The sequence below is a fragment of the Bos mutus genome, chromosome 7 (assembly GCF_027580195.1).
Source record: "Bos mutus isolate GX-2022 chromosome 7, NWIPB_WYAK_1.1, whole genome shotgun sequence".
In the NCBI taxonomy this organism is placed as follows: Eukaryota; Metazoa; Chordata; class Mammalia; order Artiodactyla; family Bovidae; genus Bos; species Bos mutus.
Genome location: NC_091623.1, coordinates 49,640,560 through 49,653,231, shown reverse-complemented (window position 1 = coordinate 49,653,231; position 12,672 = coordinate 49,640,560). Strand labels below are relative to the sequence as shown.

The following is a 12,672-nucleotide window of genomic DNA, read 5'->3' as shown; positions in this document are numbered from 1 at the left end:
GCCTTTCTGGAAGTCTTTCTAAGGGAAAACCGGGATGTGCATTTGCTGTCTCGGACTGAGCTGTTCAAGGGTCAAGCGCCCCAGGCGCTTTACTGGCGCCTTGGCTTCTGTTGACTATCGCTTTCCTGATGACACAGAGATACGGCTGGGAGGTGCAGCACAGGCCCACCGTGCTTTCAGCCTTGTGTTCCACCGCTCCAGGAAGCGCTAGGGTCCCATTTCATGACTTATCCTCCCTCTAGCACAGTCAGCTGACATTTTGCGCAAACACTTGTTTATCTCTGCGGGGGATAAAAACAGCTCACAGCAATGACATCTAAGGAGCTTTTCAGTCTACAAGGAAGGCTAAAACAAAGCTGATGTGAACTGCCAGTCCAGGCTGCTGTTAGTTGCTGTGACAATTTGCTGCTTCTGACCTGAGGCGGCCTGGTAGTCAAGTGCCTGGAGACAGAAGGGTCTCTGCTCCAGCATGTGCTGCAGGGTCCCCTGGGAAGAGGGCTGTCTGTACACTGCTTCCAGAGCAGAGCTGAGGCTGAGGGTCAGACACTCCTGCCCTCTGCTACTCCACTCTCGGCCTCAGCGGGCTAGCTCAGCGCCACACTGGGTCACCTGGCCCACACGTCCCTGCTCATAAGTGGCGTGTGCCATTCTGCCCTCCCCAGAATGGTTCAGAAACTTGGCCCAGCTGAGGGTTTAAATGGTCCCCGGAAATGGCCCAGGGCACTTGAATGGGACAATGTGGCCTCTAGCACCTTACCTGGAGGGAAAGGTCTTACTCTGATCATTAAAAAAAAAAAAAAAAGACAACCTTTCTTGGATCTCTTTCTGCCACTTTTCATTTCCTTCATTAGGGCACCTATGATCTAGGTCTAATGTCAAACTGCAGCTGACGGCAGAGAGACCAGTACCAGAGGACCTTGACTCCTCCAGGCCCTGCTGCTTGTCTGCGCCACCATCTCAGCCTAGACACACAGCTCTGGGCAGCGTTTTCTTATCTGTAAATAAGTGATGGGAGCCAGGAATCAACCACATATTCTCATCTGACTGTTGTGAGAAAACCTAAGAGCATGCCAATATATGAGCATGAGCTGACTGACAGCTACGAGCAGTGATTCTTAATAACGTTAATAGTCCAGTACCTTCAGTGCCTTATTTACTTCTTTGATGTCTTCCATCTTCAGCTTTGACCTTAAAAAAGACAGAGAAATTCACAGCCTCACTAAGAGGGACTTTCAAGCTCTCATGAAGTAAATCCACAGATAACTTTTTGGCTTTGTGAGGGCAACAAGACTGTAAGAGAGGAACATGATAACATGAGTTCTTAAAGAATGACTTCTTTCCACCTTTTTACAATCCCAGAGTCATCTCACTGTATTGGCTCGTGTCTGGGGCGGTCTTGAGGCTGAGCCTCTGGACTGAATCTGGCCCAAGATATACGCTGTTGAGTTGTGGCAGGGTTTAAAAAGGCTTTGAAATAGTTGCAATCATTTAAAAACAGAATGATCTCATAAAAGCCCATGTTTCTAGCTTCTCTGAGCAACTGTTCCCGTCCGTGACATGTGCGAGGGGCAGGTGCACTCCCTCACCAGGTGCGGGACCCCACATCTGTAGGCCTCTCTGCCCCTCTCTTGCTGCCAGCTCTGTCTAGAACAGCCAGGCTCAGGGGGCACGGTAGTTTGTTCTTGTTCCATTCTCATTCATTAACGGAAGAATAATTCCTTAGTTCTTCACATAGAAGACAGGACCGAACATGGTCTAAAATGGCAGAATTAAACCAGATAAAGCAGAACACTACGTGTATGTCAAAGCCCTTTTTTAAAAGCTGAAGTTAGCTTAAACTGTCACCGGATTCGCCTAATCCAAGTGTCAGAGAGGAAGGCTCTGAGTCACAGCTTAGACTTCTAGGGAAGGACGAGGAAACCAAACATCAGAGCCTTTGAAAGAAAACACCCTGTGGCCTGCAGGAATGCTTGCAGGGGCTCCTCCCCTCCCCGCCCGGCTACAGAAGCAGGAGGGCAGACCGACGGGGCCAGAGGCGGCCTGGGACACAGAAGAACTTCCCTGGGAAACACAACTTGAGAATCCAGACGTGTGTCTGCAGCTGGGGGAGGCATCTGACAGTGGGCTTTCCCTTCTCTGTCGTCTGGTGGGGGCTTGCATAAAGGAGGGAACGGGGAGAACACACGTCTCGTCTGCAGCGCTGACACCTCGGCTGTGAAGGGCACTGAAGGTGGAGATTGCTAAGGGCAGGGGTGCCTTTCTAAGACCAGACTTTGCTTTTCTGAGGCCTCTGCCTTACTAGGAATGTGTCTCTGACTTCTGCTGTTTGTCCAACGTGAAGAGCACAGGCAGGAGGAAAAAAACGGGGCGAGCCATGTGAGAAGGGGGAGGGCACCCTGAGAATGCCTCTGTCTCTCTAAATACCGCTCGCATCCAAGAAGCAGCAGCACGTCAGCGTCCACAGCTGGTTCTCAGTAGTTTCAGGGAGCCCTCAGAGCTGGCCGGTACTCTCTGAGAGCTCCCCCCAGGCGGGGGCAGCGCATGGCACACTCCACCTGTGGGGGCAGGCAGCTCTCTGGGAAGGACCAGTGGCCCTGAGCTGGTCTAGAAAGAGCCGCTGAATGGGAGAGGAGAGCAAATGGGCAGCATCTTCACATTAAACTACCAAAAAGACCACCTCATCAGAGTCATAACATTCTTCCTTATACTTTTGTGGGCTACCGCACTGCTTGAGACCTTCCAACTCTGCAGACAGAAAGCTCCCAAGCTTGTGCACACATGTGCACTACTTGAGTATGTCTGGTTTCCTCTGCTCTGAGCTCCCGTCTCTGGTCACGGTGTGTCCTGCACCGGGCCTGAGCCGGGCTCTGCTGCTCACTGAGCCTGCACCAGGACTCAGGTGGGCCGTGAGTCAACCTGGGATCTCTGTGGAGTGACGGGAGAGAGACAGGCTCGTTCCTCTGACAGACAGCCCTGCTGGGGGCCAGGCCCACCTGCGAGGCAAGTGACAGGTAGACACTGACTCCTGATGACTTTTTTTTGCTTAAGCCAGTTTGAACTGGATTTCTGTCACTAGCAACCAAGAGCTGTGACTTGAGGAGAAAAAGCTACCCACTTTGTTTAAAAACGCAACAATCACACAAATGGGCACGTTCCACCGCCCGCGGTGTGACCTACCAAACTGTCCAGAGCAACCTGGCAGGACTGAGACATCAGGGAGGAGACCTGTTCAGTCAGAGGGCAGACAGAGCCGCGGGGCGTGCACTCCCGCAGTATCACCCGTCGGAGGCGGACAGGCAGACTCTGGCAGATGCGAGTTTACAGGCTCCAGGGAGGGAAGTGGTTGCCAGACTTGCACTGTGGCGGGCTCACAGTCGCAAGCCACAGCACTCCCTCTGGAGCTAAACACACCACCCTCTTATCACTCATCTGGTTCCCCTGGGACACAGACACTCAGTTTGTGACCGTAAGACTTCCGGTCACTAGAAAAGGATGTTCTCGATGAATTAATTAACCCAAACCAGTGCTGTGTCCCTGAAGCCTGACTTCCTGCGCAGGGGGTTCCCCTTGAACAGCTGGCAGGCCTCCCTGATTGCCCTTCCCTGGACAAAAAGGACACGGGTTTGCGGCTCAAGTGACGCAGTGGGCAGGCTGCTGTGACTCTCCAGGGGGAGGTGGGCCCGGTGGCCCTGATGTGGGTGGCAGACAAGGGGAGTGGGTTTCTTACTGGCTGAGGTGCAGACCCATTTCCTGGAGGGCTTGTTCCTGCTCATCACAGATCTTCTGTAACTCTGCCTTCTCGTCCTGGAGCTCCCGCAGCTCCTAAAACAAACCAACCAGATGCCTGACACAGAACTCAAAGTCCTTTTTTTAAAAAAAGGTTTAGTCATCACACTGACAAGCAGGTCGGAATGTTTTTTTTTTCCCTATTTTTTAATTTTGGTCACGTCACATGGCATGCAGGGTCTTAGTTCCTTGATCAGGGATTGCACCTTCACCCCTCTGCAGTGGAAGCATGGAGTCTTAGCCACTGGACCACCAGGGAAGTCCCTAGAATGTTTTGCAAGAGCAGGAACAGTTTTGTTGTATCAATCTCATTCACAACAGGGTTATTTCGAGAAACACTCGTGTGTTTCTCCAGATGGACAACTGGAAGGGAAGCGCTTCATGAGTGGCTCTGCAGTGTGGAACGTGGGGCAGGAAACATTCCAAACAGATTTTTGCAAAAAAAGTTTTTTTCTGTTTCTATTAGAAGACAGATCTGTATCAGGGAAAGCTAGTTTAGGAATAAACTTTTTTAGAAAGAGCTGGTCAACATTTTCTGAAAATAAATGAGCAAGGCTGATGAAAGCCAAGATCTGGGATCTCCTTCATGGCCCTGAGGGTGGCAAGCCCCTCCAGGGGCCCTGAGCCACGGAGCGAAGCTCAGTGGGCACGATGTTGATGACTCTATAAACTGGGGTGAGCACACCTTGAGGACACAGGCTGGCAAGGGCAGAGACAAAGACTCGGAAAAGCAACTTGGTTTTCAGGGCTGATCCCAGGGCAAGCAGTAGGGCTTAAGGCCTGAGTAGGGGGCAGTTCCCACCTCAGCCACCCCCTGGGCCTTCTGCCCCAGAGACCGTTTAACACGGACTCACAAGGGCATGCTAAGGCTTCCTGGTGAGGTTAGATATGCTGTTTTGTTCCTTTTGCAGGGTGTGTGTAATTCAAATCTTAGACCAAAGCATTTTGAAGTGAAGGGGGAGTGTTCCATCATGCAGAACTTTCTAGAAGTCCTTTCCTCCCATCTCTGAGCTTGAGTGGCTCCTGGAAAGCTCTCTCCTCACTAGCAACCCCCACACTGGGCCTAGCAGGCTCTCCCATGAGGGACTCAAGGTACTTTCCAATAGAAATCAAAGGGCTTTTACCTCAAACTGCAGCGGTGCCCATTACTGTGTTCAACAAGACAAAACCCTTGTCTGGGAACTGCCCCAGCGGCACAGGAAGGCCGTCTGGGGTCGCTGCCCAAGCCCTCCTTCCTCTGCTGTCACACCTAGGGCACACAGCCCTTCTCTCTGCTCTTTCACTGTCACGGTCCCTCACACTTCCTGGCAGCTCTGCATGGCTGGCCCTGCTTCACCATTCAGTTCTCTGTCTAACTGTCACTCTCTTCCCAGGCCACCCTCCACCCTGGTGTGGGGACACGCTCCTGTTTTCTTCTCTTCATAGCCCTCATCACTGAATCTCTGGTTTGCTCGCTGCTTAGGATTTGTCTTTGTCTTTTCTTCCTGAAGCAGAGGCTCCGAGGATGTGGGAACAGCGTCCCAGACCCAGAGCTGACGTGTGCACAGCGGGGACGGACTCTGCAGCCGCCGTGCGTCTCACTTGCTGGCTGGGGGGCTCTCGGGCAGGAGTTTCTGGAGATCTAGAAGCTCTTTTTCTCCCCAAGGCAGTCCACCTTACCTTTTTTAATCCTTCTACTTGTTGTAGCTCTGCTCGGAGTAAAGAGGAAGTGTCTTTCTCATGCTGTAACTCTCGCTGAAGAGCTTGTCTTTGTTCTTTTTCTGATTTCAGCTCTTTCTCTAGACTTGCGCTGTTTTTGCACAGTGAACTTGAGTTAGTCTCAATGAGAGATCTTCATGGAAATGCACAATCCACAACCCAAGTCACCACATCAGAAACAGGGGATTCACAGCAATCTGAACTGTGATGTGAGCATACAGACCCTTCCACAAAGCATAGAAATCAGGCTCCCGCTCCCCCAGGGCCATCTGCACCTCCATAAGAAAGACCAGGAACGTCAAGGAAAGCAGGCACAGGCACACATTTGATAGTTACACAAATGGGAAGGGAAGAAAAGAGCTCTAACACTTGTGGCTGCACACACAGAACCTACTACTGAGATGGAGACACTTATTCTGCAACATTTATCCTGCTTTTTAAAGAGCCCAGCTAACAGTGGAGGATATTGGGGGGCTCGGGACAAGGAGGAAGCTACCAAAGGGTGGGGGTGAGTTTCAGTTTAATCCTGATGCCTTTCTCACCAGCTGAATAGCCTTGGGGACTATACTGAGCCCCCATGAAGTCATTTTTCTCATTTGTGAAGCGGGGAATAGACACCTCATCTCTCATCCTAATCCTAGCCTTGCAGGGGTCACCTGTGAAGTGGGACGCTGTCTGCCCCACTTGGGAGATGGCCTCCCCCATCCCTGCCACACCACGAAGCTACATGCTGCCTCCGGGGCTCCTACCACTGCTCGTGCAGCTGGGCAAGCTGCTGCTGCAGGGCGCTGCTCCTCCCGCTGAGCTCCTGCTGCAGCTTGCGGCTCCGCTCCTCGGCCCCCTGCCTCGCCCTCTCTGAGTGCTGTAACCTAGACCGAAGGAACCAAATACTTGTAAGGAAAGGATCACTCCTCACATTTACCATGATTTTTGCATATCCTTGCTGGCTTTCTTGTATTTTAAAAAATTACTATATGATAAAATTGACTCCTTTGTGTATATAATCCTATGAGTCTTTAGCACAGGCATAAACTCATGTAAGCATTACCACAATCCATTCTAACAGGTGACATAGATTATTTCCATCAGCCCGCAAAACACCTTACCACTGCCCCTTTGAGTCACGACACCTCTCCACCCCAAATGTCATATATTAATACACGGAATTATATTTCACACAGCCTTTTGAGACTGGCTTCTTTCTTTCAGCGTATCTTTGAGATCAACCCAAGTTTTTGTGTGTATTAGTGGTTATTCCTTTTTATGCTGGGTAGAATTTCATTGGGTAGATGACCCGTTTATCCATTCTCTTGATGAAAGACATCTGAGTTGCTTCTAGATTTTGGCAATTATGAATAGAGATGCTATAAGCATTTGTGTACAGGTTTTTTTGTGAACATGGGTTTTCACTCCTTTTGGGCAAACAGTCAGCAATGGGATTATTGGATCATATGATAGGAGTATGTTTAGCTTTTATCAGAGACTGTTTTCCAAAGCACATTCCCTCTATTCATTCAATGCCTCAAAACTTCAGGATCTGAGGCTTTAGACACCACTTTGCTTCCACGAGCCTGAGGGTGGTGGTCTTCTGGATGGCTTGCATAGAGTTGCTGCTGTCCAGAGCATCATCAAGACTGAAGTCTTCCCCATCTTCCAGCAGGTGGCAGGAGGTGTTGATCTCAGCCTCTAGCTTGACCTTGATGTTCAGCAGGGCCTCATATTCCTGGGTCTGGCATTACCCCTCTGCCTCAGTCTGGGCTAGCTCTGACTCCAGGTGCAGGAGGACCCCGATGGCCTGCTCCATCTGCATGGCATAGTGGGCCTCCACCTCCCTCAGGCTGTTTTCCAAGCTGGCCTTCAGATTTCTCATGGAGTCCAGGTTGATCTCCAGGGACTAGATGGTGTCTCAGCTCTGAGAAAGTCATCTCAGGAGCTCCTACCTCAGATTGTGTAAAGTGACCACTGTGGTGCTCTCCTTGATCTGCTGGGACCAGTACTGGTCTGGCTCCTCCTGGTTCTCCTGAGCCAGCTCATTGTACAGGGCCCAGTGTCTGCCATGATCTTGTTGAAGTCCTGAGGTTTGAGGGCATCCAATTCTATGGTAACCCAAGTTCCTCCTCATGGTTCTTCTTCATGAAAAGCAGCTCCTGCTTGAGAGCCTCAATCTCAGTCTCCAGCTGCAGCCGGTGACACAGGTGTCATCAATAACCTGAGAAGTCTGTGGATGTCACTTTCAACAGACTGGTGCATGGCCAGCTCTGTCTCATACTTGACTCTGAAGTCATCAGCAGCAAGATGAGATGGGGCATTGTCAATCTGTAGAATGATGCAGGCATTGGCCACAGAATTTGGAAAAATCTGAGCCCCTAGGTCCTCAATGGTCTTCAAGTAATGCCCCCCACCCCACTTCCCTGTCTCCTGAGAAACCTATATGCAGGTCTAGAAGCAACAGTTAGAACCAGACATGGAACAACTGATTGATTCCAAATCAGGAAAGGAGTGTGACAAGGCTGTATACTGTCACCCTGATTATTTAACTTATATGCTAGGCTGGATGAATCACAAGGTGGAGTCAAGACTGCTGGGAGAAATATCAATAACCTCAGATATGCAGATGATTCCACCCTACTGGCAGAAAGTAAAGAGGAACTAAAGAGCCTCTTGAAAGAAGAGAGTGAAAAAGCTGGCTTGAAAAAGATTAGAAAAACTAAGATCATGGCATCCAGTCCCATCACTTCATGGCAAATAGAGGGGAAAAAGTTGAAGACAGATTTTATTTTCTTGGGCTCCAAAACCACTGTGGATGGTGATGCAGCCATGAAGTTAAAAGATGCTTGCTTCTTGGAAGGAAAGCTATGGCAACCTAGACAGTGTATTAGAAAGTAGGGACATCACTTTGCTGACAAAGGTCTGTATAGTCAAAGCTATGGTTTTTCCAGCTGTCATATATGGATGTGAGAGTTGGACCATAAAGAAGGCTAAGCACCAAAGAACTGACGCCTTTGAACTGTGGTGTTGGAGGAGACTCTTGAGTCCCTTGGACTGCAAAGAGATCAAACCAGACCACTCTAAAGGAAATCAGTCCTGAATATTCATTGGAAGGACTGATGCTGAAGCTGAAGCTCCAATACTTTGGCCACCTGATGCAAAGAGCAGACTCATTGGAACAGACCCTGATGCTGGGAAGAATCGAATGCAAAAGGAGATGGGGGCAGCAGAGGGTGAGATGGCTAGACAGACAGCATCACTGACTCAATGGACATGAATTTGACAAACTCCAGGAAATAATAGAGGACAGTGCTACAGTCTGTTGGGGTTGCAAAGAGTTGGACATGACTTACTAGCAACTGAACAACAACAACTCACATTTAAGTCTTTAAACCATTTTGAGTTTATTTTTGCGTATAGTGTGAGGGAGTGTTCTGACTTCACTGATTTACATGAGGCTGTCCAGCTTTGCCAACACCTGCTGAACAGACCATCTTTTCTCCATTGTATATTCTAGCCTCCTTTGTCAAAGATTAATTGACGTAGGTGTGTGGGTTTATTTTTGGTCTCTCTATTCTGTCCATTGATCCAGGTCTGTTTTTGTGCCAATACCATACTGTTTTGACTACTATCACTTTGTAGTATTGTCTGAAGTCTGGGAGGGTTACTTCTCCAGCTTTGTTCTTTCCCCTCAGAATGGCTTTGGCATCCAGGGTCTTTCATGGTTGCATATAAATTTTAGGATTATTTGTTGTAGTTCTGTGAAAAATGTCATAGGTAATTTGATAGGGATCACATTAAGTCTATAGGTTGCTTTGGGTTGTATGGTCATTTTAACTGTATTACTTCTTCCAATCCAAGAACGTGGGATATCTTTACATTTCCTTGAATCATCTTCAAAGTCTTTCACCTCCTTGGTTAGGTTTATCCCTAGGGTTTTTTTTTTTTTTTTGGATGTGATGTTAAACAGCAATTTTTTTTCTTACTTTTTCTGATATATCATGGTTAGTCTTAAGAAATCCAACAGATTTCTTGACTGCCTTTTTGTGTGCTTATTTGCCCTCCATATGTCCTATTTGATGCAGGGTCTTTTCAAGCCTTTTGTCTGTGTTAGACTGGACTGTTCATTGAGTTTTGAGAGTTCTTTATATATTCTGGATATGAGTCCTTTGTCAGATATGGGATTTTTATTCTCTTAGCTGTGTCTTCCACTGAACAAAAGTTTTAAATTTTGAGGAAGTCCAATTTATCAAGTTTTTCTCTTATGAACAGAGCTTTTATGTCACATCTAAGAATTCTTTGTCTAACCCAAGGCCACAAAGATTTTTCTCTTATGTTTTCTTCTAAAAGTTTTTAGTTTTAAGTTTTACATGTAGATTCATGATTCATTTTAATTTTTATATAAAGGTATGGTCTAAATTGAGGTTCATTTTTTGGCTTATGGATACCCAATTGTTTCCAAAACCATGTATTGAAAAAAAACTATCCTTTCTCCATTGAAATGCCTTTGTACCTTTGTTAAAAAAAAAACAGTCACCTATATTTGTATGAGTCTATTTTTTTTTAAACTGTATTCTGATCCCTTACTGACCTGCTATTTATTTATTTAACTTCTATTTTTTGGTCATGCTGTGCAGCACGCAGGATCTTAGTTCCCTGACCAGGGATCAAACCTCTGCCCCTTGCAACGGAAGTGCAGAGTCTTATCCACTGGACTGCCAGGGAAGTCCCTGACCTGATTTAAATGTGAGCTCAGTGGATAGTTCTGACTCCCTGAGATGTCAAAGTGATATAGTAGCCCAAAAGTTGAATAACTGAATACACGCTTAGGCAAAACTAGGGAATCCAGTCCCGTTTCCGGGCAAGACTAAAGACCTGAAGGAAAGTCATTCCAACTTGTCTATACTTTTGAGAGAGACTCTGAGTAAGTCTGCAGGCCCAGACAATGCCTAGTACCTTCTAGGGAATATCTGCCAGGAGGAAGTTTACCTTTCTTCCACTTGTTTCATGCTGGACATGACTTGATTGGCTTTTTCTTCAAAAGATGTAATGACTTCATTCTTCTGTTGTAAACTGCTCTCGGCATTCTATAAGAGCAAGGAAAGAGGTCATTTTCTGCTTCTGTCTCACCCCCCTGCCTGTTCTGGATTACAAGAGGGTTCAACTGTTCTCTTTGTACTTTTTAAATAATACTTTCAAGAGTGTTTCATTAATTGCGGCTCTTCACTACAGCCCTGGAAGACAAACTAGGTCAACGCTCCCAGTGTCATCAACATAAAGAAAGGCAGAGGGGGAATTTCCTAGTAGTCCAGTGGTTAGGCCTTGGCGTTTTCACTGCTGTGGCCTGGGTTCAGTCCCTAATTAGGGAATTAAGACCCTGCAACCTCGCAGAGCGGTGAAAAAAAGGCAGAGAGGGAGGTAATGAAGCTCTGTGTTTGAACAGGCCAAGTCCCTTTTTGAAAAGGAACTTCAGAGTCAGATCTGACTCAACATTGCTGAGCTTTCTCATATGCCAGGCACCTCCACGAGTTTATGTGAGTCTTGCAGGGTTCTCATGGCGGGCATTGTGAGCCCCCACTTCAATGAGCCTGGTAGGCTGCTGTCTATGGGGTCGCACAGAGTCGGACACGACTGAAGCGACTTGGCAGCAACTTCTCTGAGCAAGAGACGGAGGCTCAGAAGGAGAAAGCAGCTGGGTAAAGGTTACAGCACAAATGCGGTGCAGCTGGGTTCGTACCCCCACCCATGTGACTTTCTCAACCCAAGCTTTCAACTGTGGCAGATGCTGAGTGACCAGGAGGCAGCAAAAAAACAAAACCAAACAAAACAACCAAACATGTTTCTGTGTGTCTACAAGAGACACTCTTAAATACAAGGCAACAGAAAGACTGAAGACAGAAAGAAGTACTGATACATTCCTAGGAATACATAGACTGTATTTTCTGGCTTTAACTTAATAAAACTAGATGTAAGCAACTAAAGAATAGCTGAACACCTCACATCTGGAAATGGAGTAGAATATTACTAAAGCACATTGAGCTAAAAAAATCAGAAGAGAAATTATGAAATACTTAGAGCTGAAAGACATTGAAAACACTGCAGTATTTCATTACTGAAGATGCATCCTAATTTTATATACCACTAAGAAAGGAAAAGACTGCTACTTGAAACATGTCATGACACTGACTATAAGACGTGTCTTAATTTCAGAGATGATAGATAAGAAAAATATGATTTTTATTGGGTTGGCCAATAAGGTACTTTGGTTTTTAGGTAAGAAATAAAAGACATATTTTTCATTTTCAACAAGAACTTTATTGAACAACATGCTATTTTGTTCCACTACCTCCTGCCATTTTCCAGGCAACTTCATATTCCATCTTCCCCAAACTTTTTATCTTTTTGAGCAAAGAAGTGTTGCAGGTGCCTTTTACATTCTTCCAAGTAACTGAATTTTTTTCCATGAAGAGAATTTTGTAAAGATTTAAATAAATGGAAATCTGAAGGTGCAGTGTCTGGTGAATACAGTACACGAATCAGAACTTCGCAGCCAGGGACTTCCCTGATGATCCAGGGGCTGAGAGCCCACTGCAGGGGGCCCAGGTTCGATCCCTGGTCAGGGAACTAGATCCCACACGCTGCAACTAAAGATCCTGCATGCCACAATTAAGACTTGGCACAGCCAAATGAATAAATAAAACCAAACAAAACCCTATCTTTTTTTTTTTTTTTAAAGAAGAACTTCCCAGCCAAGCTGTAACAGTTTTTGTCTGGTCATCAAAGAAACATGTGGTCTTGTGTTATCCTGATGGAAGACTATGTGTTTTCTGTTGACTAATTCTGGACAGTTTTCATCAACAGCTGCATTCAGTTGGTCTAATTGGGAGCAGTATTTATTAGAATTAATTGTTTGGTTTTTCTGGAAGGAGCTCATAATAGAGGACTCCCTTCTAATCCCACCATATATATAACATCACCTTCTTTGGATGAAGACCTGCCTTTGGCAAGGTTGGTGGTAGTTCATTTTGCTCACCCCATGATCTCTTCTATTCTATATTATTGTACAGTATCCACTTTTCGTTGCCCTTCACGATTTGTTTTTAAAAAGGAATGTTTTTATTACGTTTCAGAAGAGAACGACATGTGGAAATATGGTCAAGAAGGTTTATTTCGCTTATGTGGAACCCAAGCCATTAAAAT

The 12,672-nt window shown here is 46.7% G+C and overlaps 1 protein-coding gene and 1 pseudogene across 4 annotated transcripts in view; both read right to left on the bottom strand.

Moving 5' to 3' along the window:
* The window catches only part of RUFY1 (RUN and FYVE domain containing 1), a 64,136-nt gene that overhangs the window by 2,136 nt on the left and 49,328 nt on the right, over nt 1-12,672 (bottom strand). For all 4 annotated transcript variants that reach the window (XM_005905929.3, XM_070373479.1, XM_070373481.1 and 1 more), the window contains 5 exons: nt 10,462-10,559; nt 6,234-6,353; nt 5,446-5,575; nt 3,728-3,822; nt 1,140-1,188 (listed from right to left, as the gene is read on the bottom strand). In XM_005905929.3, coding sequence (XP_005905991.2) covers nt 1,140-1,188; nt 3,728-3,822; nt 5,446-5,575; nt 6,234-6,353; nt 10,462-10,559 — 492 coding nt within the window. The remainder of the gene's footprint in view (nt 1-1,139; nt 1,189-3,727; nt 3,823-5,445; nt 5,576-6,233; nt 6,354-10,461; nt 10,560-12,672) is intronic.
* On the bottom strand, nt 6,360-8,966 carry LOC138988463 (keratin, type I cytoskeletal 18 pseudogene; annotated as a pseudogene).